The sequence below is a fragment of the Telmatherina bonti genome, assembly GCF_933228915.1.
Source record: "Telmatherina bonti genome assembly, chromosome: 15".
Lineage (NCBI taxonomy): Eukaryota > Metazoa > Chordata > Actinopteri > Atheriniformes > Telmatherinidae > Telmatherina > Telmatherina bonti.
This window is the reverse complement of record NC_136613.1, coordinates 1,967,527-1,991,289: the sequence shown is the minus strand read 5'-3', so window position 1 is coordinate 1,991,289 and position 23,763 is coordinate 1,967,527. Positions and strand designations below refer to the sequence as shown.

The following is a 23,763-nucleotide window of genomic DNA, read 5'->3' as shown; positions in this document are numbered from 1 at the left end:
TGGCAAACTGTGTTGTGTTGTGGCTAATTGTGTTTTGTTGTGGCTAATTGTGTTGTGTAGTGGCTAACTGTTTTATGTTGTGGTTACCTGTGCTGTGTTTTGGCTCATTGTGTTGTGTTGTGGCTCATTGTGTTGTATTGTGGCTAACCGTGTTGTGTTGTGGCTAATTGTTTTGTGGCTTATTGTGTTGTGTCGTGGCTAACTGTGTTGTGGCTAAATGTGTTGTGTTGTGGCTAATTGTGTTGTGTTGTGGCTAACTGTGTTGTGTTGTGGCTAATTGTGTTGGGTTGTGGCTAATTGTGTTGTAGCTAATTGTGTTGTGTTGTGGCTAACTGTGTTGTGCTGTGGCTAATTGTGTCGTTTTTTGGCTAATTGTGTTGTGCTGAGGCTAACTGTGTTGTGTTGTGGCTAATTGTGTTGTGTTGTGGCTAATTGTTTTGTGGCTTATTGTGTTGTGTCGTGGCTAACTGTGTTGTGGCTAACTGTGTTGTGGCTAATTGTGTTGTGTTGAGGCTAATTGTGTTGTGTTGTGGCTAACAGTGTTGTGTTGTGGCTAATTGTGTTGTGTTGTTGCTAACTGTGTTGTGTTGTGGTAAACTGTGCTGTGTTGTGGCTACTTGTGTTGTTACTCATTTTGTTGTGTTGTGGCTCATTGTGTTGTATTGTGGCTAACCGTGTTGTGTTGTGGCTAATTGTTTTGTGGCTTATTGTGTTGTGTCGTGGCTAACTGTGTTGTGTTGTGGCTAATTGCGTTGTGTAGTGGCTAACTGTGTTGTGCTGTGCCTAATTGTGTTGTGTTGTGGCTAACTGTGTTGTGTTGTGTCGAATTGTGTTGTGGCTAACTGTGTTGTGTTGTGGCTTATTGTGTTGTGTTGTGGCTAACTGTGTTGTGTTGTGGCTAATTGTGTTGTGTTGTGGCTAATTGTGTTGTAGCTAAGTGTGTTGACTTGTGGCTAGTTGTGTTGTGTTGTGGCTATCTGTGTTGTGTTGTGGCTAAATGTTTTGTGTTGTGGCTAACTGTGTTGTGTTGTGGCTAATTGTGTTTTGTTGTGGTTAATTCTGTTGTGTTTTGGCTCATTGTGTTGTGTTGTTGCTCACTGTCTTGTGTTGTGGTTAACTGTGTTGTGTTGTGGCTCATTGTGTTGTATTGTGACTAACTGTGTTGTGGCTAACTGTGATGTGTTGTGCCTAATTGTGTTGTGTTGTGGCTAATTGTGTTGTGTTGAGGCTAACTGTGTTGTGTTGTGGCTAACTGTTTTGTGTGTTGGAAAAATGTGTTGTGTTGTGGCTAACTGTGTTGTGTTGTGGCTAATTGTGTTGTGTTGTGGCTAATTGTGTTGTGCTGACGCTAACCGTGTTGTGTTGTGGTTAATTTTGTTGTGTAGTGGCTAATTGTTTTGTGTTGTGGTTAACTGTGTTGTGTTGTGGCTAATTGTCGTGTGTTGTGGCTAACTGTGTTGTGTTGTGGCTCATTGGGTTGTTTTGGCTAACAGTGTTGTGTTGTGGCTAATTGTGTTCTGTTGTGGCTGAATGTTTTGTGTTGTGGCTAACTGTGTTGTGTTTTGGCTCGTGTTCTGTTGTGGCTAATTGTGTTGTGTTGTGGCTAATTGTGTTGTGCTGAGGCTAACTGTGTTGTGTTGTGGCTAATTGTGTTGTGGCTAACTGTGTTGTGCTGTGTCTAATTGTGTTGTGTTGTGGCTAATTGTGTTGTGTTGTGGCTAACTGTGTTGTGTTGTGGCTCATTGTTTTGTGGCTAACTGTGTTGTGTTTTGGCTCATTGTGTTGTGTTGTTGCTCACTGTCTTGTGTTGTGGTTAACTGTGTTGTGTTGTGGCTCATTGTGTTGTATTGTGACTAACTGTGTTGTGGCTAATTGTGTTGTGTTGTGGCTAATTGTGTTGTGTTGAGGCTAACTGTGTTGTGTTGTGGCTAACTGTTTTGTGTGTTGGAAAAACGTGTTGTGTTGTGGCTAACTGTGTTGTGTTGTGAGTAATTGTGTTGTGTTGTGGCTAATTGTGTTGTGCTGAGGCTAACCGTGTTGTGTTGTGGCTAATTTTGTTGTGTAGTGGCTTATTGTTGTGTGTTGTGGCTAACTGTGTTGTGTTGTCGCTCATTGTCGTGTGTTGTGGCTAACAGTGTTGTGTTGTGTGTAACTATTTTGTGTTGTGGCAAAATGTGTTGTGTTGTGGCTAACTGTGTTGTGTTGTGGCTAATTGTGTTTTGTTGTGGTTAACTGTGTTGTGTTTTGTCTCATTGTGTCATGTTGTGACTAACTGTGTTGTGGCTAACTGTGATGTGTTGTGGCTAATTGTGTTGTGTTGTGGCTAATTGTGTTGTGTTGAGGCTACCTGTGTTGTGTTGTGGCTCATTGTGTTGTGTTGTGGCTAACAGTGCTGTGTTTTGGCTAACTGTTTTGTGTTTTGGCAAAATGTGTTGTGTTGTGGCTAACTGTATTGTGTTGTGGCTAATTGTGTTGTGTTGTGGCTAATTGTGTTGTGTAGTGGCTAACTATTTTGTGTTGTGGCAAAATGTGTTGTGTTGTGGTTAACTGTGTTGTGTTTTGGCTCATTGTGTTGTGTTGTTGATCACTGTCTTGTGTTGTGGTTAACTGTGTTGTGTTGTGGCTCATTGTGTCATATTGTGACTAACTGTGTTGTGGCTAACTGTGATGTGTTGTTGTTAATTGTGTTGTGTTGTGGCTAATTGTGTTGTGTGAGGCTAACTGTGTTGTGTTGTGGCTCATTGTGTTGTGTTGTGGCTAACAGTGTTGTGTTTTGTCTTACTGTTTTGTGTTTTGGCAAAATGTGTTGTGTTGTGGCTAACTGTGTTGTGTTGTGGCTAATTGTGTTTTGTTGTGGCTAATTGTGTTGTGTAGTGGCTAAGTGTGTTGTGTTGTGGCTAATTGTGTTGTAGCTAATTGTGTAGTGGCTAAGTGTGTTGACTTGTGGCTAGTTGTGTTGTGTTGTGGCTATCTGTGTTGTGTTGTGGCTAATTGTGTTGTGCTGAGGCTAACTGTGTTGTGTTGTGGCTAATTGTGTTGTGGCTAACTGTGTTGTGCTGTGTCTAATTGTGTTGTGTTGTGGCTAATTGTGTTGTGTTGTGGCTAACTGTGTTGTGTTGTGGCTCATTGTTTTGTGGCTAACTGTGTTGTGTTTTGGCTCATTGTGTTGTGTTGTTGCTCACTGTCTTGTGTTGTGGTTAACTGTGTTGTGTTGTGGCTCATTGTGTTGTATTGTGACTAACTGTGTTGTGGCTAATTGTGTTGTGTTGTGGCTAATTGTGTTGTGTTGAGGCTAACTGTGTTGTGTTGTGGCTAACTGTTTTGTGTGTTGGAAAAACGTGTTGTGTTGTGGCTAACTGTGTTGTGTTGTGAGTAATTGTGTTGTGTTGTGGCTAATTGTGTTGTGCTGAGGCTAACCGTGTTGTGTTGTGGCTAATTTTGTTGTGTAGTGGCTTATTGTTGTGTGTTGTGGCTAACTGTGTTGTGTTGTCGCTCATTGTCGTGTGTTGTGGCTAACAGTGTTGTGTTGTGTGTAACTATTTTGTGTTGTGGCAAAATGTGTTGTGTTGTGGCTAACTGTGTTGTGTTGTGGCTAATTGTGTTTTGTTGTGGTTAACTGTGTTGTGTTTTGTCTCATTGTGTCATGTTGTGACTAACTGTGTTGTGGCTAACTGTGATGTGTTGTGGCTAATTGTGTTGTGTTGTGGCTAATTGTGTTGTGTTGAGGCTACCTGTGTTGTGTTGTGGCTCATTGTGTTGTGTTGTGGCTAACAGTGCTGTGTTTTGGCTAACTGTTTTGTGTTTTGGCAAAATGTGTTGTGTTGTGGCTAACTGTATTGTGTTGTGGCTAATTGTGTTGTGTTGTGGCTAATTGTGTTGTGTAGTGGCTAACTATTTTGTGTTGTGGCAAAATGTGTTGTGTTGTGGTTAACTGTGTTGTGTTTTGGCTCATTGTGTTGTGTTGTTGATCACTGTCTTGTGTTGTGGTTAACTGTGTTGTGTTGTGGCTCATTGTGTCATATTGTGACTAACTGTGTTGTGGCTAACTGTGATGTGTTGTTGTTAATTGTGTTGTGTTGTGGCTAATTGTGTTGTGTGAGGCTAACTGTGTTGTGTTGTGGCTCATTGTGTTGTGTTGTGGCTAACAGTGTTGTGTTTTGTCTTACTGTTTTGTGTTTTGGCAAAATGTGTTGTGTTGTGGCTAACTGTGTTGTGTTGTGGCTAATTGTGTTTTGTTGTGGCTAATTGTGTTGTGTAGTGGCTAAGTGTGTTGTGTTGTGGCTAATTGTGTTGTAGCTAATTGTGTAGTGGCTAAGTGTGTTGACTTGTGGCTAGTTGTGTTGTGTTGTGGCTATCTGTGTTGTGTTGTGGCTGAATGTTTTGTGTTGTGGCTAACTGTGTTGTGTTGTGGCTAATTGTTTTGTGTTGTGGCTAACTGTGTTGTGTTTTGGCTCGTGTTCTGTTGTGGCTAATTGTGTTGTGTTGTGGCTAATTGTGTTGTGCTGAGGCTAACTGTGTTGTGTTGTGGCTAATTGTGTTGTGGCTAACTGTGTTGTGCTGTGTCTAATTGTGTTGTGTTGTGGCTAATTGTGTTGTGTTGTGGCTAACTGTGTTGTGTTGTGGCTCATTGTTTTGTGGCTAACTGTGTTGTGTTTTGGCTCATTGTGTTGTGTTGTTGCTCACTGTCTTGTGTTGTGGTTAACTGTGTTGTGTTGTGGCTCATTGTGTTGTATTGTGACTAACTGTGTTGTGGCTAACTGTGATGTGTTGTGGCTAATTGTGTTGTGTTGTGGCTAATTGTGTTGTGTTGAGGCTAACTGTGTTGTGTTGTGGCTAACTGTTTTGTGTGTTGGAAAAACGTGTTGTGTTGTGGCTAACTGTGTTGTGTTGTGAGTAATTGTGTTGTGTTGTGGCTAATTGTGTTGTGCTGAGGCTAACCGTGTTGTGTTGTGGCTAATTTTGTTGTGTAGTGGCTTATTGTTGTGTGTTGTGGCTAACTGTGTTGTGTTGTCGCTCATTGTCGTGTGTTGTGGCTAACAGTGTTGTGTTGTGGGTAACTATTTTGTGTTGTGGCAAAATGTGTTGTGTTGTGGCTAACTGTGTTGTGTTGTGGCTAATTGTGTTTTGTTGTGGTTAACTGTGTTGTGTTTTGGCTCATTGTGTTGTGTTGTTGATCACTGTCTTGTGTTGTGGTTAACTGTGTTGTGTTGTGGCTCATTGTGTCATATTGTGACTAACTGTGTTGTGGCTAACTGATGTGTTGTTAATTGTGTTGTGTTGTGGCTAATTGTGTTGTGTGAGGCTAACTGTGTTGTGTTGTGGCTCATTGTGTTGTGTTGTGGCTAACAGTGTTGTGTTTTGTCTTACTGTTTTGTGTTTTGGCAAAATGTGTTGTGTTGTGGCTAATTGTGTTTTGTTGTGGCTAATTGTGTTGTGTAGTGGCTAACTGTTTTATGTTGTGGTTACCTGTGCTGTGTTTTGGCTCATTGTGTTGTGTTGTGGCTCATTGTGTTGTATTGTGGCTAACCGTGTTGTGTTGTGGCTAATTGTTTTGTGGCTTATTGTGTTGTGTCGTGGCTAACTGTGTTGTGGCTAAATGTGTTGTGTTGTGGCTAATTGTGTTGTGTTGTGGCTAAATGTGTGGTGTTGTGGCTAATTGTGTTGTGTTGTGGCCAACTGTGTTGTGTTGTGGCTAACTGTGTTGTGTTGTGGCTAATTGTGTTGTGTTGTGGCTAACTGTGTTGTGTTTTGGCTCATTGTGTTGTGTTGTGGCTAATTGTGTTGTGTTGTGGCTAATTGTGTTGTGCTGAGGCTAACTGTGTTGTGTTTTGGCTCATTGTGTTGTGTTGTGGCTAATTGTGTTGTGTTGTGGCTTATTGTGTTGTGTTGTGGCTAATTGTATTGTGTTGTGACTAACTGTGTTTTCTTGTGGGTTAATTGTGTTGTGGCTAACTGCTTTGTGTTGTGGCTGATTGTGTTGTGGCTTATTGTGTTGTGTTGTGGCTAACTGTGTTGTGGCTAACTGTGTGGCGTTATGGCTAATTGTGTTGTGTTGTGGCTAACTGCGTTGTGTTGTTTCTAACTGTGTTGTGTTGTGGCTCATTGTGTTGTGTTGTGGCTAACTTTGTTGGGTTGTGGCTCATTGTGTTGTGTTCTGGCTCAATGTGCTGTGTTTTGGCTAATTGTGTGGTGACTCATTGTGTTGTGTTGTGGCTCATTGTGTTGTATTGTGGCTAACCGTGTTGTGTTGTGGCTAATTGTGTCGTGGCTCATTGTGTTGTGTTGTGGCTCATTGTTGTGTGTTGTGGCTAACTGTGTTGTGTTGTGGCTCATTGTCGTGTGTTGTGGCTAACTGTGTTGTGTTGTGGCTCATTGGGTTGTTTTGGCTAACAGTGTTGTGTTGTGGGTAACTGTTTTCTGTTGTGGCAAAATGTGTTGTGTTGTGGCTATCTGTGTTGTGTTGTGGCTAATTGTGTTTTGTTGTGGTTAACTGTGTTGTGTTTTGTCTCATTGTGTCATATTGTGACTAACTGTGTTGTGACTAACTGTGATGTGTTGTGGCTAATTGTGTTGTGTTGTGGCTAATTGTGTTGTGTTGAGGCTAACTGTGTTGTGTTGTGGCTCATTGTGTTGTGTTGTGGCTAACAGTGTTGTGTTTTGGCTAACTGTTTTGTGTTTTGGCAAAATGTGTTGTGTTGTGGCTAACTGTATTGTGTTGTGGCTAATTGTGTTGTGTTTTGGCTAATTGTGTTGTGTAGTGGCTAACTATTTTGTGTTGTGGCAAAATGTGTTGTGTTGTGGTTAACTGTGTTGTGTTTTGGCTCATTGTGTTGTGTTGTTGATCACTGTCTTGTGTTGTGGTTAACTGTGTTGTGTTGTGGCTCATTGTGTCATATTGTGACTAACCGTGTTGTGGCTAACTGTGATGTGTTGTTGTTAATTGTGTTGTGTTGTGGCTAATTGTGTTGTGTGAGGCTAACTGTGTTGTGTTGTGGCTCATTGTGTTGTGTTGTGGCTAACAGTGTTGTGTTTTGTCTTACTGTTTTGTGTTTTGGCAAAATGTGTTGTGTTGTGGCTAACTGTGTTGTGTTGTGGCTAATTGTGTTTTGTTGTGGCTAATTGTGTTGTGTAGTGGCTAACTGTGTTGTGTTTTGGCTCGTGTTCTGTTGTGGCTAATTGTGCTGTGTTGTGGCTAATTGTGTTGTGCTGAGGCTAACTGTGTTGTGTTGTGGCTAATTGTGTTGTGGCTAACTGTGTTGTGCTGTGTCTAATTGTGTTGTGTTGTGGCTAATTGTGTTGTGTTGTGGCTAACTGTGTTGTGTTGTGGCTCATTGTGTTGTGGCTAACTGTGTTGTGTTTTGGCTCATTGTGTTGTGTTGTTGCTCACTGTCTTGTGTTGTGGTTAACTGTGTTGTGTTGTGGCTCATTGTGTTGTATTGTGACTAACTGTGTTGTGGCTAACTGTGATGTGTTGTGGCTAATTGTGTTGTGTTGTGGCTAATTGTGTTGTGTTGAGGCTAACTGTGTTGTGTTGTGGCTAACTGTTTTGTGTGTTGGAAAAACGTGTTGTGTTGTGGCTAACTGTGTTGTGTTGTGAGTAATTGTGTTGTGTTGTGGCTAATTGTGTTGTGCTGAGGCTAACCGTGTTGTGTTGTGGCTAATTTTGTTGTGTAGTGGCTTATTGTTGTGTGTTGTGGCTAACTGTGTTGTGTTGTCGCTCATTGTCGTGTGTTGTGGCTAACAGTGTTGTGTTGTGGGTAACTATTTTGTGTTGTGGCAAAATGTGTTGTGTTGTGGCTAACTGTGTTGTGTTGTGGCTAATTGTGTTTTGTTGTGGTTAACTGTGTTGTGTTTTGGCTCATTGTGTTGTGTTGTTGATCACTGTCTTGTGTTGTGGTTAACTGTGTTGTGTTGTGGCTCATTGTGTCATATTGTGACTAACTGTGTTGTGGCTAACTGATGTTTTGTTGTTAATTGTGTTGTGTTGTGGCTAATTGTGTTGTGTGAGGCTAACTGTGTTGTGTTGTGGCTCATTGTGTTGTGTTGTGGCTAACAGTGTTGTGTTTTGTCTTACTGTTTTCTGTTTTGGCAAAATGTGTTGTGTTGTGGCTAATTGTGTTTTGTTGTGGCTAATTGTGTTGTGTAGTGGCTAACTGTTTTATGTTGTGGTTACCTGTGCTGTGTTTTGGCTCATTGTGTTGTGTTGTGGCTCATTGTGTTGTATTGTGGCTAACCGTGTTGTGTTGTGGCTAATTGTTTTGTGGCTTATTGTGTTGTGTCGTGGCTAACTGTGTTGTGGCTAAATGTGTTGTGTTGTGGCTAATTGTGTTGTGTTGTGGCTAACTGTGTTGTGTTGTGGCTAATTGTGTTGGGTTGTGGCTAATTGTGTTGTAGCTAATTGTGTTGTGTTGTGGCTAACTGTGTTGTGCTGTGGCTAATTGTGTCGTTTTTTGGCTAATTGTGTTGTGCTGAGGCTAACTGTGTTGTGTTGTGGCTAATTGTGTTGTGTTGTGGCTAATTGTTTTGTGGCTTATTGTGTTGTGTCGTGGCTAACTGTGTTGTGGCTAACTGTGTTGTGGCTAATTGTGTTGTGTTGAGGCTAATTGTGTTGTGTTGTGGCTAACAGTGTTGTGTTGTGGCTAATTGTGTTGTGTTGTTGCTAACTGTGTTGTGTTGTGGTAAACTGTGCTGTGTTGTGGCTACTTGTGTTGTTACTCATTTTGTTGTGTTGTGGCTCATTGTGTTGTATTGTGGCTAACCGTGTTGTGTTGTGGCTAATTGTTTTGTGGCTTATTGTGTTGTGTCGTGGCTAACTGTGTTGTGTTGTGGCTAATTGCGTTGTGTAGTGGCTAACTGTGTTGTGCTGTGCCTAATTGTGTTGTGTTGTGGCTAACTGTGTTGTGTTGTGTCGAATTGTGTTGTGGCTAACTGTGTTGTGTTGTGGCTTATTGTGTTGTGTTGTGGCTAACTGTGTTGTGTTGTGGCTAATTGTGTTGTGTTGTGGCTAATTGTGTTGTAGCTAAGTGTGTTGACTTGTGGCTAGTTGTGTTGTGTTGTGGCTATCTGTGTTGTGTTGTGGCTAAATGTTTTGTGTTGTGGCTAACTGTGTTGTGTTGTGGCTAATTGTGTTTTGTTGTGGTTAATTCTGTTGTGTTTTGGCTCATTGTGTTGTGTTGTTGCTCACTGTCTTGTGTTGTGGTTAACTGTGTTGTGTTGTGGCTCATTGTGTTGTATTGTGACTAACTGTGTTGTGGCTAACTGTGATGTGTTGTGCCTAATTGTGTTGTGTTGTGGCTAATTGTGTTGTGTTGAGGCTAACTGTGTTGTGTTGTGGCTAACTGTTTTGTGTGTTGGAAAAATGTGTTGTGTTGTGGCTAACTGTGTTGTGTTGTGGCTAATTGTGTTGTGTTGTGGCTAATTGTGTTGTGCTGACGCTAACCGTGTTGTGTTGTGGTTAATTTTGTTGTGTAGTGGCTAATTGTTTTGTGTTGTGGTTAACTGTGTTGTGTTGTGGCTAATTGTTTTGTGGCTAATTGTGTTGTGTCGTGGCTAACAGTGCTGTGTTGTGGGTAACTATTTTGTGTTGTGGCAAAATGTGTTGTGTTGTGGCTAACTGTGTTGTGTTGTGGCTAATTGTGTTTTGTTGTGGTTAACTGTGTTGTGTTTTGGCTCATTGTGTTGTGTTGTTTATCACTGTCTTGTGTTGTGGTTAACTGTGTTGTGTTGTGGCTCATTGTGTCATATTGTGACTAACTGTGTTGTGGCTAACTGATGTTTTGTTGTTAATTGTGTTGTGTTGTGGCTAATTGTGTTGTGTGAGGCTAACTGTGTTGTGTTGTGGCTCATTGTGTTGTGTTGTGGCTAACAGTGTTGTGTTTTGTCTTACTGTTTTGTGTTTTGGCAAAATGTGTTGTGTTGTGGCTAATTGTGTTTTGTTGTGGCTAATTGTGTTGTGTAGTGGCTAACTGTTTTATGTTGTGGTTACCTGTGCTGTGTTTTGGCTCATTGTGTTGTGTTGTGGCTCATTGTGTTGTATTGTGGCTAACCGTGTTGTGTTGTGGCTAATTGTTTTGTGGCTTATTGTGTTGTGTCGTGGCTAACTGTGTTGTGGCTAAATGTGTTGTGTTGTGGCTAATTGTGTTGTGTTGTGGCTAACTGTGTTGTGTTGTGGCTAATTGTGTTGGGTTGTGGCTAATTGTGTTGTAGCTAATTGTGTTGTGTTGTGGCTAACTGTGTTGTGCTGTGGCTAATTGTGTCGTTTTTTGGCTAATTGTGTTGTGCTGAGGCTAACTGTGTTGTGTTGTGGCTAATTGTGTTGTGTTGTGGCTAATTGTTTTGTGGCTTATTGTGTTGTGTCGTGGCTAACTGTGTTGTGGCTAACTGTGTTGTGGCTAATTGTGTTGTGTTGAGGCTAATTGTGTTGTGTTGTGGCTAACAGTGTTGTGTTGTGGCTAATTGTGTTGTGTTGTTGCTAACTGTGTTGTGTTGTGGTAAACTGTGCTGTGTTGTGGCTACTTGTGTTGTTACTCATTTTGTTGTGTTGTGGCTCATTGTGTTGTATTGTGGCTAACCGTGTTGTGTTGTGGCTAATTGTTTTGTGGCTTATTGTGTTGTGTCGTGGCTAACTGTGTTGTGTTGTGGCTAATTGCGTTGTGTAGTGGCTAACTGTGTTGTGCTGTGCCTAATTGTGTTGTGTTGTGGCTAACTGTGTTGTGTTGTGTCGAATTGTGTTGTGGCTAACTGTGTTGTGTTGTGGCTTATTGTGTTGTGTTGTGGCTAACTGTGTTGTGTTGTGGCTAATTGTGTTGTGTTGTGGCTAATTGTGTTGTAGCTAAGTGTGTTGACTTGTGGCTAGTTGTGTTGTGTTGTGGCTATCTGTGTTGTGTTGTGGCTAAATGTTTTGTGTTGTGGCTAACTGTGTTGTGTTGTGGCTAATTGTGTTTTGTTGTGGTTAACTCTGTTGTGTTTTGGCTCATTGTGTTGTGTTGTTGCTCACTGTCTTGTGTTGTGGTTAACTGTGTTGTGTTGTGGCTAATTGTGTTGTAGCTAAGTGTGTTGACTTGTGGCTAACTGTGATGTGTTGTGCCTAATTGTGTTGTGTTGTGGCTAATTGTGTTGTGTTGAGGCTAACTGTGTTGTGTTGTGGCTAACTGTTTTGTGTGTTGGAAAAATGTGGTGTGTTGTGGCTAACTGTGTTGTGTTGTGGCTAATTGTGTTGTGTTGTGTTGTGGCTAATTGTGTTGTGCTGACGCTAACCGTGTTGTGTTGTGGCTAATTTTGTTGTGTAGTGGCTAATTGTTTTGTGTTGTGGTTAACTGTGTTGTGTTGTGGCTAATTGTTTTGTGGCTAATTGTGTTGTGTCGTGGCTAACTGTGTTGTGTTGTGGCTCATTGTTGTGTGTTGTGGCTAACTGTGTTGTGTTGTGGCTCATTGTCGTGTGTTGGGGCTAACTGTGTTGTGTTGTGGCTCATTGTCGTGTGTTGTGGCTAACTGTGTTGTGTTGTGGCTCATTGTTTTGTGGCTAACTGTGTTGTGGCTAATTCTTTTGTGTTGTGGCTAATTGTGTTGTGTTGTGGCTAATTGTGTTGTAGCTAAGTGTGTTGACTTGTGGCTAGTTGTGTTGTGTTGTGGCTATCTGTGTTGTGTTGTGGCTAAATGTTTTGTGTTGTGGCTAACTGTGTTATGTTGTGGCTAATTGTGTTTTGTTGTGGTTAACTCTGTTGTGTTTTGGCTCATTGTGTTGTGTTGTTGCTCACTGTCTTGTGTTGTGGTTAACTGTGTTGTGTTGTGGCTCATTGTGTTGTATTGTGACTAACTGTGTTGTGGCTAACTGTGATGTGTTGTGGCTAATTGTGTTGTGTTGTGGCTAATTGTGTTGTGTTGAGGCTAACTGTGTTGTGTTGTGGCTAACTGTATTGTGTGTTGGAAAAATGTGTTGTGTTGTGGCTAACTGTGTTGTGTTGTGGCTAATTGTGTTGTGTTGTGGCTAATTGTGTTGTGCTGACGCTAACCGTGTTGTGTTGTGGCTAATTTTGTTGTGTAGTGGCTAATTGTTTTGTGTTGTGGTTAACTGTGTTGTGTTGTGGCTAATTGTTTTGTGGCTTATTGTGTTGTGTCGTGGCTAACTGTGTTGTGTTGTGGCTCATTGTTGTGTGTTGTGGCTAACTGTGTTGTGTTGTGGCTCATTGTCGTGTGTTGGGGCTAACTGTGTTGTGTTGTGGCTCATTGTCGTGTGTTGTGGCTAACTGTGTTGTGTTGTGGCTCATTGTTTTGTGGCTAACTGTGTTGTGGCTAATTCTTTTGTGTTGTGGCTAATTGTGTTGTGTTGTGGCTCATTGTGTTGTGTTGTGGCTAATTCTGAGTCTTATCAGTAACTTCACCTTCCCTCAATCTTCTGCTGTCTTCTCTATATATATAGTGTGTGGTAAGCAGTCTTTAGAAGGTCTCTGGATTTTGCACAGTTGTGTTTCATACCTTCGGTTGGCGAGCCTTTCTTGGCGCTAACTCCGGCCATCATGGCCATGGACGATAGTCTGCCAATGGCTCGGACAGCATGACCTGTTTTCTGCCATAAAACAAACACAAGATTAAAGCAGCTGCAGCTTATGAAGGTACTTTTGTTGTGAACACGGTTCTGCTTGGTCATGACTCACCTGCCACTTCCTCCTCAGGATATACTTTTTCATTCTCTCCTTGGAGAGTTTCTTGGCCTTCATGGTGTTGGTGTCCTGCTTAAGCCAGGCGTGTTCATAGCACTGAGCGCAGGTCAGCCGAGCTCTGATGAGTCAGCAAAAGCACTTTAAACAGCTGATCACAGTCACCAGATATTCAGACTTTATGGTGTTTAACTCCTACATATGATGCTTTGTAGGGACTCCAAAATCCAGATCAAAAATTAGATGCTGGATTTGACACAAACATGTGACCAACTTGTTTGTATCGTAATACATGTTTAAGGACATATTCCTTACTTCATGTCCTTTTTCAGTAGGTTGGTGATGAAGTCTTTAGCATTATCAGAAATTTCATCGAAGGCCTCATCCTCAAAGTCCCACGTGGCCGAGGTGACGTTGGATAATGTCTCATTGTCATTGTCACCCATGAAGGGAGATAGACCACTTAGCCTGAATGACAAAGCCACCAAGCACAGTCACATTTACCTAAAACACAAACTGATTCATGCTATAGCTAACTGAGCTACATTTACCTAAAACACAAACTGATTCATGCTATAGCTAACTGAGCTACATTTACCTAAAACACAAACTGATTCATGCTATAGCTAACTGAGCTACATTTACCTAAAACACAAACTGATTCATGCTATAGCTAACTGAGCTACATTTACCTAAAACACAAACTGAGTCAAGCTAAAGCTAACTGAGCTACAGTTAATTTATTGAAAACCAAATTTTAATGACACCATAAAATGAATAAAGCAAGGGTTCTCAATTCGACCCTAAAAAGTTAATAATCCAGGAGGTTTTCTATATATTCCTGCTCCAATACCACTGACTTAAATGAAAAGTTATTGCGCACTTGCTGTTAGGCTGTTGGAATAATTTATTTTGATTATGGTGTATAAAAGTAGGAATACATAGACAACTTGCTGGATTGAGGTTCTTGTAGGACCAAACTGAGTACCCCTGGAATGAAGTATAATTTTTTTTAGCTGGCTGAATTTGATGAGTAGACATTTTTAAAACAGGCCAACACTTATCAGCTAAAAATAATATGATAGATAACTGTTCTCACAATATATAACAGATGACTCCTATGCTCCACATGTCGGTGGGATAACTAATGGCTTCATAATTGATCACTTCTGGAGCCACAAATTCTGGAGTCCCAAACAAAACCTTCAAGGTTCCAGCATTTTCTGATGGAGAACAAAAGAAAAAAAGACACCAGTTTAACATGTTAGCTTGTTGAATGATCTACCTCTGTCTCATTACTGATAAATAGATAATTGCATAGTAACTGGTTACCAAGAGTAAGCCACAGTGAGCAGCTAGTTACTGAGTTACTGCTAAGATATAGTGACAGATTATTCACGTAGATAAAGGGGTTAGTTACAATGAATAGTGAGTGGTTAGTTGGTTAGTTACCCAGTCGTCTGGCAAGGCCAAAGTCGATAAGTTTGATCTTGCTGCCGGTCTTATTGATGCACATGATGTTCTCTGGTTTTAGGTCCAGGTGGACGATGCCCTGTTTGTGGATGAAGCTGACGCCATCGATGATCTGCAGCATGTATTTAATCACCTCCCTCTCCGTCAGCTCGAAGTCTTCATCTATGATCCGCTCAAACAGCTCGCCACCCGAGATCCTGCAGAGAATCCAGACACGTTTCCAGTCTCTGAGGACGGCGTCTAAACCCAGAGACGTTCCAGTCTCTGAGGACGGCGTCTAAACCCAGAGACGTTCCAGTCTCTGAGGACGGCGTCTAAACCCAGAGACGTTCCAGTCTCTGAGGACGGCGTCTAAACCCAGAGACGTTCCAGTCTCTGAGGACGGCGTCTAAACCCAGAGACGTTCCAGTCTCTGAGGACGGCGTCTAAACGCAGAGACGTTCCAGTCTCTGAGGACGGCGTCTAAACGCAGAGACGTTCCAGTCTCTGAGGACGGCGTCTAAACCCAGAGACGTTCCAGTCTCTGAGGACGGCGTCTAAACTCAGAGACGTTCCAGTCTCTGAGGACGGCGTCTAAGCCCAGAGACGTTCCAGTCTCTGAGGACGGCGTCTAAGCCCAGAGACGTTCCAGTCTCTGAGGACGGCGTCTAAACCCAGAGACGTTCCAGTCTCTGAGGACGGCGTCTAAACCCAGAGACGTTCCAGTCTCTGAGGACGGCGTCTAAACCCAGAGACGTTCCAGTCTCTGAGGACGGCGTCTAAACCCAGAGACGTTCCAGTCTCTGAGGACGGCGTCTAAACCCAGAGACGTTCCAGTCTCTGAGGACGGCGTCTAAACCCAGAGACGTTCCAGTCTCTGAGGACGGCGTCTAAACCCAGAACCCAGAAACCGTCAGAACAGTTTGACTTATCCTCATTTTTAAACTTTGCAATGAACCTTGTTGACTTGTGTGGATCGAAATGTTTCAGATTCCGAATGAGTGTTGTGACAGATATTTGACCAATGCCATCAAATCAAAACTCTTTTGGCATGTTGGCCAGCTCCAGTCATGTGATGCAGAGGACAAAGCTCTGTAAATGCTGCCATTTCATGTCAAGTAAACATGCCTTATGGTAATAACATACAAAATAGTCTCCACTGATTTCAGTTGCACTAAAAGTCAATAGTGACTGGCTCTGTCTTTAATTTAATCTTTAATTGCTGTTTTGAATGCAGTGAAGTTGAGGGTTACGTGTTTCTTTATAATAGGATGGAATATCGTAAGAACAGAGTCACGGCCAGCAACTTTGGATTCGTGTTGGCAGCAGTAACTCTTACCTTCCTTCGTTATTCGAAACACTGCTTGGTCAGTACAATCTGAAGCAAGGAGTTCATGTAAGTGGTGGACACCTGACACCTAGGTGTTCTTTTAAAACACATCCTTTCGTACTGTTCTGGGTTTTTAAAAGCTACAATTTTAGCTGCTGTAAAAACAAAACACACTCATACACAGATGTGAGTCATATTCAAAATATAACCCTCACTCTACACTGATGCACACACTCCTTCCGCCATGAACTTAGCAGCATTGGCGTGATATTCAGGGATGTTTCAGACCCTTCAGTGAGTTTATTTAAAGACAAAAGGAGCATCATCATGTCCAGCGTCTGTTTCTGGTGGAATCAGGGCTCTTGGTGAGTAACAGTAAAAGACTGTGTAGTTTTCTCCTCTCTGTTAGCAGCAGCTGCAAAGTGTGTGTATTATTGGTTTGGACATGGAAGTGACGTTTGTGGCTACGATGACGTAGCCACTGGCCTTCGCCATGAAGGCAGCGCTGCGTGTAGGAGAGCTGCCTAATCTCTCCAAGAATCTGGTCATCTAGGACAGTCTGATCTGGTTGCTGGTTATAATCCCACCACTGTCCCATGTTCTAGAATGAAGCTGCAAATGAAAATGTTATCAGATAGACAGACTGTGAACATGTCTCGTCTTGTTCCAGCTGATATTCACCGTTTACTTCATCCGGGTTGTTTATCAGTAAACATTCTGAAACAAACAGGACGGTTTGTCTCTGACATTCAGGTCCATCATCAGGACAGTAGAAGAAGAAGAGAATAAATTCCTGTATTCCTCTGTGTTCTCTGTAGCTGCTGCAGCTCTAAAATTAGCTGAGAGGAAATAGCTGCTCATACATTCCTTTCATAGTTCATAAAATCATATTGCTACATTTTTGTGGAGCAAAAATTTCCTTTGTTTATAAATAAATATATGAACAGATAAAGCAGCAGTTTGTAGACAAAACACACAGATCAGCAGGGACCAAGTCTTTTCTCATCTGCACATCATTCTCTCACGTCTGAAACACACACACACACACAGTCTCCATGTTTCCACAGGTCTTCCTGCTACTATCTACCTGCTGTCCTCACTGCAGCACCTCCACCTCAGCTGCATCCCAAACGTCTTCCTGGCTTTATTCCAGCCATAGAGGATCATTATTTTCCTGCTTTTCTCATCACTTGTTGATCTTTGGCTGCTCCTGATTGGACGTTACCGTCAGTTTAAACTCTCTGATTGGTGGAAAGTCTGACAGGAAGTGTCTTCATCATCATGTCCAGGTGAAAATAGAGGTCTCTTAGCAACATGGTAGTGATGGTGATGAAGACGTGGTAAATAATGGTGGATTTACCATCTAGAGTCTCTGAATAAACACTACATCAGGATTGTAAACCTCCTGGACGGATAGAAACGCTGGAAAACCTCCGTAGACCAGCTGGAGGGTCACATGACCATCACAGTTCCATGCTGCTGGCCCTGGTGGTGGACTTCAGCTGGATCTGATGGAGGTTTAAGGTTTACATCATATATTTTAGGCAGAAGAAACTTACATCTCCAGGACCATCACTATGTCTGACTTGCCCTCGAAGGCGTCGACACACTGGACCAGTTTGGGGTGATGCAGACTGTTCATGATGCCGATCTCCTGCCGGACGTTCTCCTTCTCCTTCGCCGAGTATGCTTTGATGAACTTTCCAGCCCAAACCTTCTTTGTGGCTTTCTCCACCAGCTTGAAGACCTGACCAAACTTCCCTCTGCAGAGAAACACCAACGTCACTGACCCTCCATCATCTGACCGCCGGCGAGGAGAGAGTGGGTGGAGCCTTACGTTCCCAGCCTCTCCTCCACGTCGTACAGGTCCTTGACCTTCATGTCGGTCCGGATGGTCACATCCCTGTACTCTGGTTCTTTCTCTAAGTCTGAACAAAGACACTGAGTTAAAGAACCTGGTCTGCCATTTGGGTAATTGAGTCATGTGATGAAGCAGATGGAAACTCATACCTTCATCCTCCTCCTCTGCATCAGCCTCCTCCAGGTTTTCTGTCAGATCAACCAAACAGCAGCTGTTAGTACGGTTAGTTGTTTTCCTTCATAAGCATTAACCCACCAATAACTCACTATAAACCTGGCATTAACCCACTCATAACTCACAAATAACCTGGCATTAACCCACCCATAACTAACCAAAAACCTGGCATTAACCCACTCATAACTCACAAATAACCTGGCATTAACCCACCCATAACTAACCAAAAACCTGGCATTAACCCAAAGATAACTCACCTAAAACCTGGAATTAACCCACCGATAACTCACCAAAAACCTGTCATTACCCTACGGATATTTCACCTAAAACATGGCACTAACCCACCCATAACTGACTAAAAACCTGGCATTAACCCACGGATAACTCACCAAAAAGCTGTCATTAACCCACGATAACTAAACTAAAACCTAGCATCAACCCACCGATAGCTCACCAAAAACTGGCATTAACCCACCGATAACTCACCTAAAACCTGACATTAACCCACCGATAACTCACCTAAAACCTGGCATTAACCCACCGATAACTCACCTAAAACCGAGCATTAACCCACCGATAACTCACAATAAGCCTGACATTAACCTAGGGATAACTAACCTAAAACCTGGCATTAACCCACCCATAACTCACCATAAACCTGGCATTAACCCACCCATAACTCACCATAAACCTGGCATTAACCCACCCATAACTCACCATAAACCTGGCATTAACCCACCGATAACTCACCATAAACCTGGCATTAAACCACCGATAACTCGCCATAAATATGGCATTAACCCACAGATAACTCACCTAAAACCTGGCATTCCCCCACGGATAACTGACAAAAAACCTGACATTAACCTATGGATAACTCACCTAAAACCTGGCATTAACCCACTGATAACTCACCTAAAACCTGGCATTAAACCACCAATAACTCACCAAAAACCTGGCATTAACCCAACGATAACTCACCTAAAACCTGGCATTAACCCTCCGATAACTCACAATAAGCCTGACATTAACCTAGGGATAACTAACCTAAAACCTGGCATTAACCCACTCATAACTCACCATAAACCTGGCATTAACCCACCCATAACTCACCATAAACCTGGCATTAACCCACCCATAACTCACCATAAACCTGGCATTAACCCACCCATAACTCACCATAAACCTGGCATTAACCCACCGATAACTCACCATAAACCTGGCATTAAACCACCGATAACTCGCCATAAATATGGCATTAACCCACAGATAACTCACCTAAAACCTGGCATTCCCCCACGGATAACTGACAAAAAACCTGACATTAACCTATGGATAACTCACCTAAAACCTGGCATTAACCCACTGATAACTCACCAAAAACCTGGCATTAAACCACCAATAACTCACCAAAAACCTGGCATTAACCCAACGATAACTCACCTAAAACCGAGCATTAACCCTCCGATAACTCACCATAAGCCTGACATTAACCTAGGGATAACTAACCTAAAACCTGGCATTAACCCACTCATAACTCACCAAAAACCTGGCATTAACCCACCGATAACTCACCAAAAACCTGGCATTAACCCACCGATAACTCACCTAAAACCTGGCATTAACCCACGATAACTAAACTAAAACCTAGTATCAACCCACCGATAGCTCACCAAAACCTGGCATTAACCCACCGATAACTCACCTAAAACCTGGCATTAACCCACCGATAACTCACCTAAAACCGAGCATTAACCCACCGATAACTCACAATAAGCCTGACATTAACCTAGGGATAACTAACCTAAAACCTGGCATTAACCCACTCATAACTCACCATAAACCTGGCATTAACCCACCCATAACTCACCATAAACCTGGCATTAACCCACCCATAACTCACCATAAACCTGGCATTAACCCACCCATAACTCACCATAAACCTGGCATTAACCCACCGATAACTCACCATAAACCTGGCATTAAACCACCGATAACTCGCCATAAACATGGCATTAACCCACAGATAACTCACCTAAAACCTGGCATTCCCCCACGGATAACTGACAAAAAACCTGACATTAACCTATGGATAACTCACCTCAAACCTGGCATTAACCCACTGATAACTCACCTAAAACCTGGCATTAAACCACCAATAACTCACCAAAAACCTGGCATTAACCCAACGATAACTCACCTAAAACCGAGCATTAACCCTCCGATAACTCACCATAAGCCTGACATTAACCTAGGGATAACTAACCTAAAACCTGGCATTAACCCACTCATAACTCACCAAAAACCTGGCATTAACCCACCGATAACTCACCAAAAACCTGGCATTAACCCACCGATAACTCACCTAAAACCTGGCATTAACCCACCCATAACTCACCATAAACCTGGCATTAACCCACCGATAACTCACCAAAAACCTGGCATTAACCCACCGATAACTCACCTAAAACCTGGCATTAACCCACCCATAACTCACCATAAACCTGGCATTAACCCACCGATAACTCACCAAAAACCTGGCATTAACCCACCGATAACGCACCATAAACCTGGCATTACCCACCGATAACTCACCATAAGCCTGGCATTAATCCACGGATAACTCACGAAAAACCTCGCATTTCCCTACGGGTAATTCACCTAAAACCTGAAATTAACCCATGAATAACTCACAAAAAACCTGGCATTAACCCACCCATAACTAACCAAAAACCTGGCATTAACCCACAGATTACTCACCATAAACCTGGCATTAACCCACAGATAACTCACCTAAAACCTGTCATTAACCCACGGATAACTCACGAAAAACCTGGCATTAACCCACTGATAACTCACCTAAAACCTGGCATTAAACCACCGATAACTCACCAAAAACCTGGCATTAACCCAATGATAACTCACCTAAAACCGAGCATTAACCCACCGATAACTCACCATAAGCCTGACATTAACCTAGGCATAACTCACCTAAAACCGAGCATTAACCCACCGATAACTCACAATAAGCCTGACATTAACCTAGGGATAACTAACCTAAAACCTGGCATTAACCCACTCATAACTCACCATAAACCTGGCATTAACCCACCCATAACTCACCATAAACCTGGCATTAACCCACCCATAACTCACCATAAACCTGGCATTAACCCACCCATAACTCACCAAAAACCTGGCATTAACCCACCGATAACTCACCATAAACCTGGCATTAAACCACCGATAACTCGCCATAAATATGGCATTAACCCACAGATAACTCACCTAAAACCTGGCATTCCCCCACGGATAACTGACAAAAAACCTGACATTAACCTATGGATAACTCACCTAAAACCTGGCATTAACCCACTGATAACTCACCTAAAACCTGGCATTAAACCACCAATAACTCACCAAAAACCTGGCATTAACCCAACGATAACTCACCTAAAACCGAGCATTAACCCTCCGATAACTCACCATAAGCCTGACATTAACCCACCCATAACTCACCATAAACCTGGCATTAACCCACCGATAACTCACCAAAAACCTGGCATTAACCCACCGATAACGCACCATAAACCTGGCATTACCCACCGATAACTCACCATAAGCCTGGCATTAATCCACGGATAACTCACGAAAAACCTCGCATTTCCCTACGGGTAATTCACCTAAAACCTGAAATTAACCCATGAATAACTCACAAAAAACCTGGCATTAACCCACCCATAACTAACCAAAAACCTGGCATTAACCCACAGATTACTCACCATAAACCTGGCATTAACCCACAGATAACTCACCTAAAACCTGTCATTAACCCACGGATAACTCACGAAAAACCTGGCATTAACCCACTGATAACTCACCTAAAACCTGGCATTAAACCACCGATAACTCACCAAAAACCTGGCATTAACCCAATGATAACTCACCTAAAACCGAGCATTAACCCACCGATAACTCACCATAAGCCTGACATTAACCTAGGCATAACTCACCTAAAACCGAGCATTAACCCACCGATAACTCACAATAAGCCTGACATTAACCTAGGGATAACTAACCTAAAACCTGGCATTAACCCACTCATAACTCACCATAAACCTGGCATTAACCCACCCATAACTCACCATAAACCTGGCATTAACCCACCCATAACTCACCATAAACCTGGCATTAACCCACCCATAACTCACCAAAAACCTGGCATTAACCCACCGATAACTCACCATAAACCTGGCATTAAACCACCGATAACTCGCCATAAATATGGCATTAACCCACAGATAACTCACCTAAAACCTGGCATTCCCCCACGGATAACTGACAAAAAACCTGACATTAACCTATGGATAACTCACCTAAAACCTGGCATTAACCCACTGATAACTCACCTAAAACCTGGCATTAAACCACCAATAACTCACCAAAAACCTGGCATTAACCCAACGATAACTCACCTAAAACCGAGCATTAACCCTCCGATAACTCACCATAAGCCTGACATTAACCTAGGGATAACTAACCTAAAACCTGGCATTAACCCACTCATAACTCACCAAAAACCTGGCATTAACCCACCGATAACTCACCAAAAACCTGGCATTAACCCACCGATAACTCACCTAAAACCTGGCATTAACCCACCCATAACTCACCATAAACCTGGCATTAACCCACCGATAACTCACCAAAAACCTGGCATTAACCCACCGATAACGCACCATAAACCTGGCATTACCCACCGATAACTCACCATAAGCCTGGCATTAATCCACGGATAACTCACGAAAAACCTCGCATTTCCCTACGGGTAATTCACCTAAAACCTGGAATTAACCCACCCATAACTAACCAAAAACCTGGCATTAACCCACAGATTACTCACCATAAACCTGGCATTAAACCACCGATAACTCGCCATAAATATGGCATTAACCCACATATAACTCACCTAAAACCTGTCATTAAACCACCGATAACTCACCAAAAACCTGGCATTAACCCACTGATAACTCACCTAAAACCTGGCATTAAACCACCGATAACTCACCAAAAACCTGGCATTAACCCAATGATAACTCACCTAAAACCGAGCATTAACCCACCGATAACGCACCATAAACCTGAACATTAACCCACCGATAACTCACCATAAGCCTGACATTAACCTAGGCATAACTAACGTAAAACCTGGCATTAACCCACGGATACATCACCAAAAACCTGGCATTTCCCTACGGATAATTCACCTAAAACCTGGTATTAACCCACCGATAACTCACCAAAAACCTGAAATTAACCCATGAATAACTCACAAAAAACCTGGCATTAACCCACCCATAACTCACCATAAAGCTGGCATTAACCCACCGATACCTAACCAAAAACCTAGCATTAACCCACTGATAACTCACCTAACACCTGGCATTGACCCACAGATAACTCACCTAAAACCTGGAATTAACCCACCAATAACTGACCGAAAACCTAGCATTAAACCACGATAACTCACCTAAAACCTGTGATTAACCCACCGATAACGCACCTAACACCTGGTATTAACCCACCGATAACTCACCTAAAACCTGACATTAACCTCCGGAAAACTCAGCTAAATCCTGGCATTAACCCAACGATAACTGACCTAAAACCGAGCATTAACCCACCCATAACTCACCAAAAACCTGGCATTAACCCACTCATAACTCACCAAAAACCTGGCATTAACACAACGATAACTCATCACAAACCTGGCATTAACCCACCGATTACTCACCATAAACCTGGAATTAACCCACTGATAACTCACCTGAAACCTAGTATTAAACCACCGATAACTCACCATAAACCTGGCATTAACCCACTGATAAGTCACCAAAAACCTGACATTCACCTACGGATAACTCACCTAAAACCTGGCATTAACCCACGGATAACTCACCAGAAACCTGTCATTAACCCATGGATAACTCACGAAAAACCAGGCATTAACCCACTCATAACTCACCAAAAACCTGGCATTAACCACCCGTAACTCAATAAAAACCTGGCATTAACCCACCCATAACTCACCAAAAACCTGGCATTAACCCACCCATAACTCACCAAAAACTTGGCATTAACCACCCGTAACTCAATAAAAACCTGGCATTAACCCACCCATAACTCACCAAAAACCTGGCATTAACCCACCCATAACTCACCATAAACCTGGCATTAACCACCAATAACTCACCAAAAACCTGGCATTAACCCACCCATAACTCACCTAA

The 23,763-nt window shown here is 42.5% G+C and overlaps 1 protein-coding gene across 1 annotated transcript in view; it reads right to left on the bottom strand.

The window, feature by feature from the left end:
* mylkb (myosin light chain kinase b) overlaps positions 1-23,763 on the bottom strand; it is a gene marked incomplete at its 3' end in the record, with an annotated part of 322,390 nt that overhangs the window by 99,759 nt on the left and 198,868 nt on the right. The window contains exons 9-16 of the mRNA XM_079254281.1: positions 17,449-17,487; positions 17,276-17,366; positions 16,998-17,201; positions 14,109-14,326; positions 13,756-13,879; positions 12,972-13,124; positions 12,654-12,777; positions 12,475-12,565 (exon numbers count right to left, since the gene is read on the bottom strand). Of these exons, the coding sequence (XP_079110407.1) occupies positions 12,475-12,565; positions 12,654-12,777; positions 12,972-13,124; positions 13,756-13,879; positions 14,109-14,326; positions 16,998-17,201; positions 17,276-17,366; positions 17,449-17,487 (1,044 nt within the window). The remainder of the gene's footprint in view (positions 1-12,474; positions 12,566-12,653; positions 12,778-12,971; positions 13,125-13,755; positions 13,880-14,108; positions 14,327-16,997; positions 17,202-17,275; positions 17,367-17,448; positions 17,488-23,763) is intronic.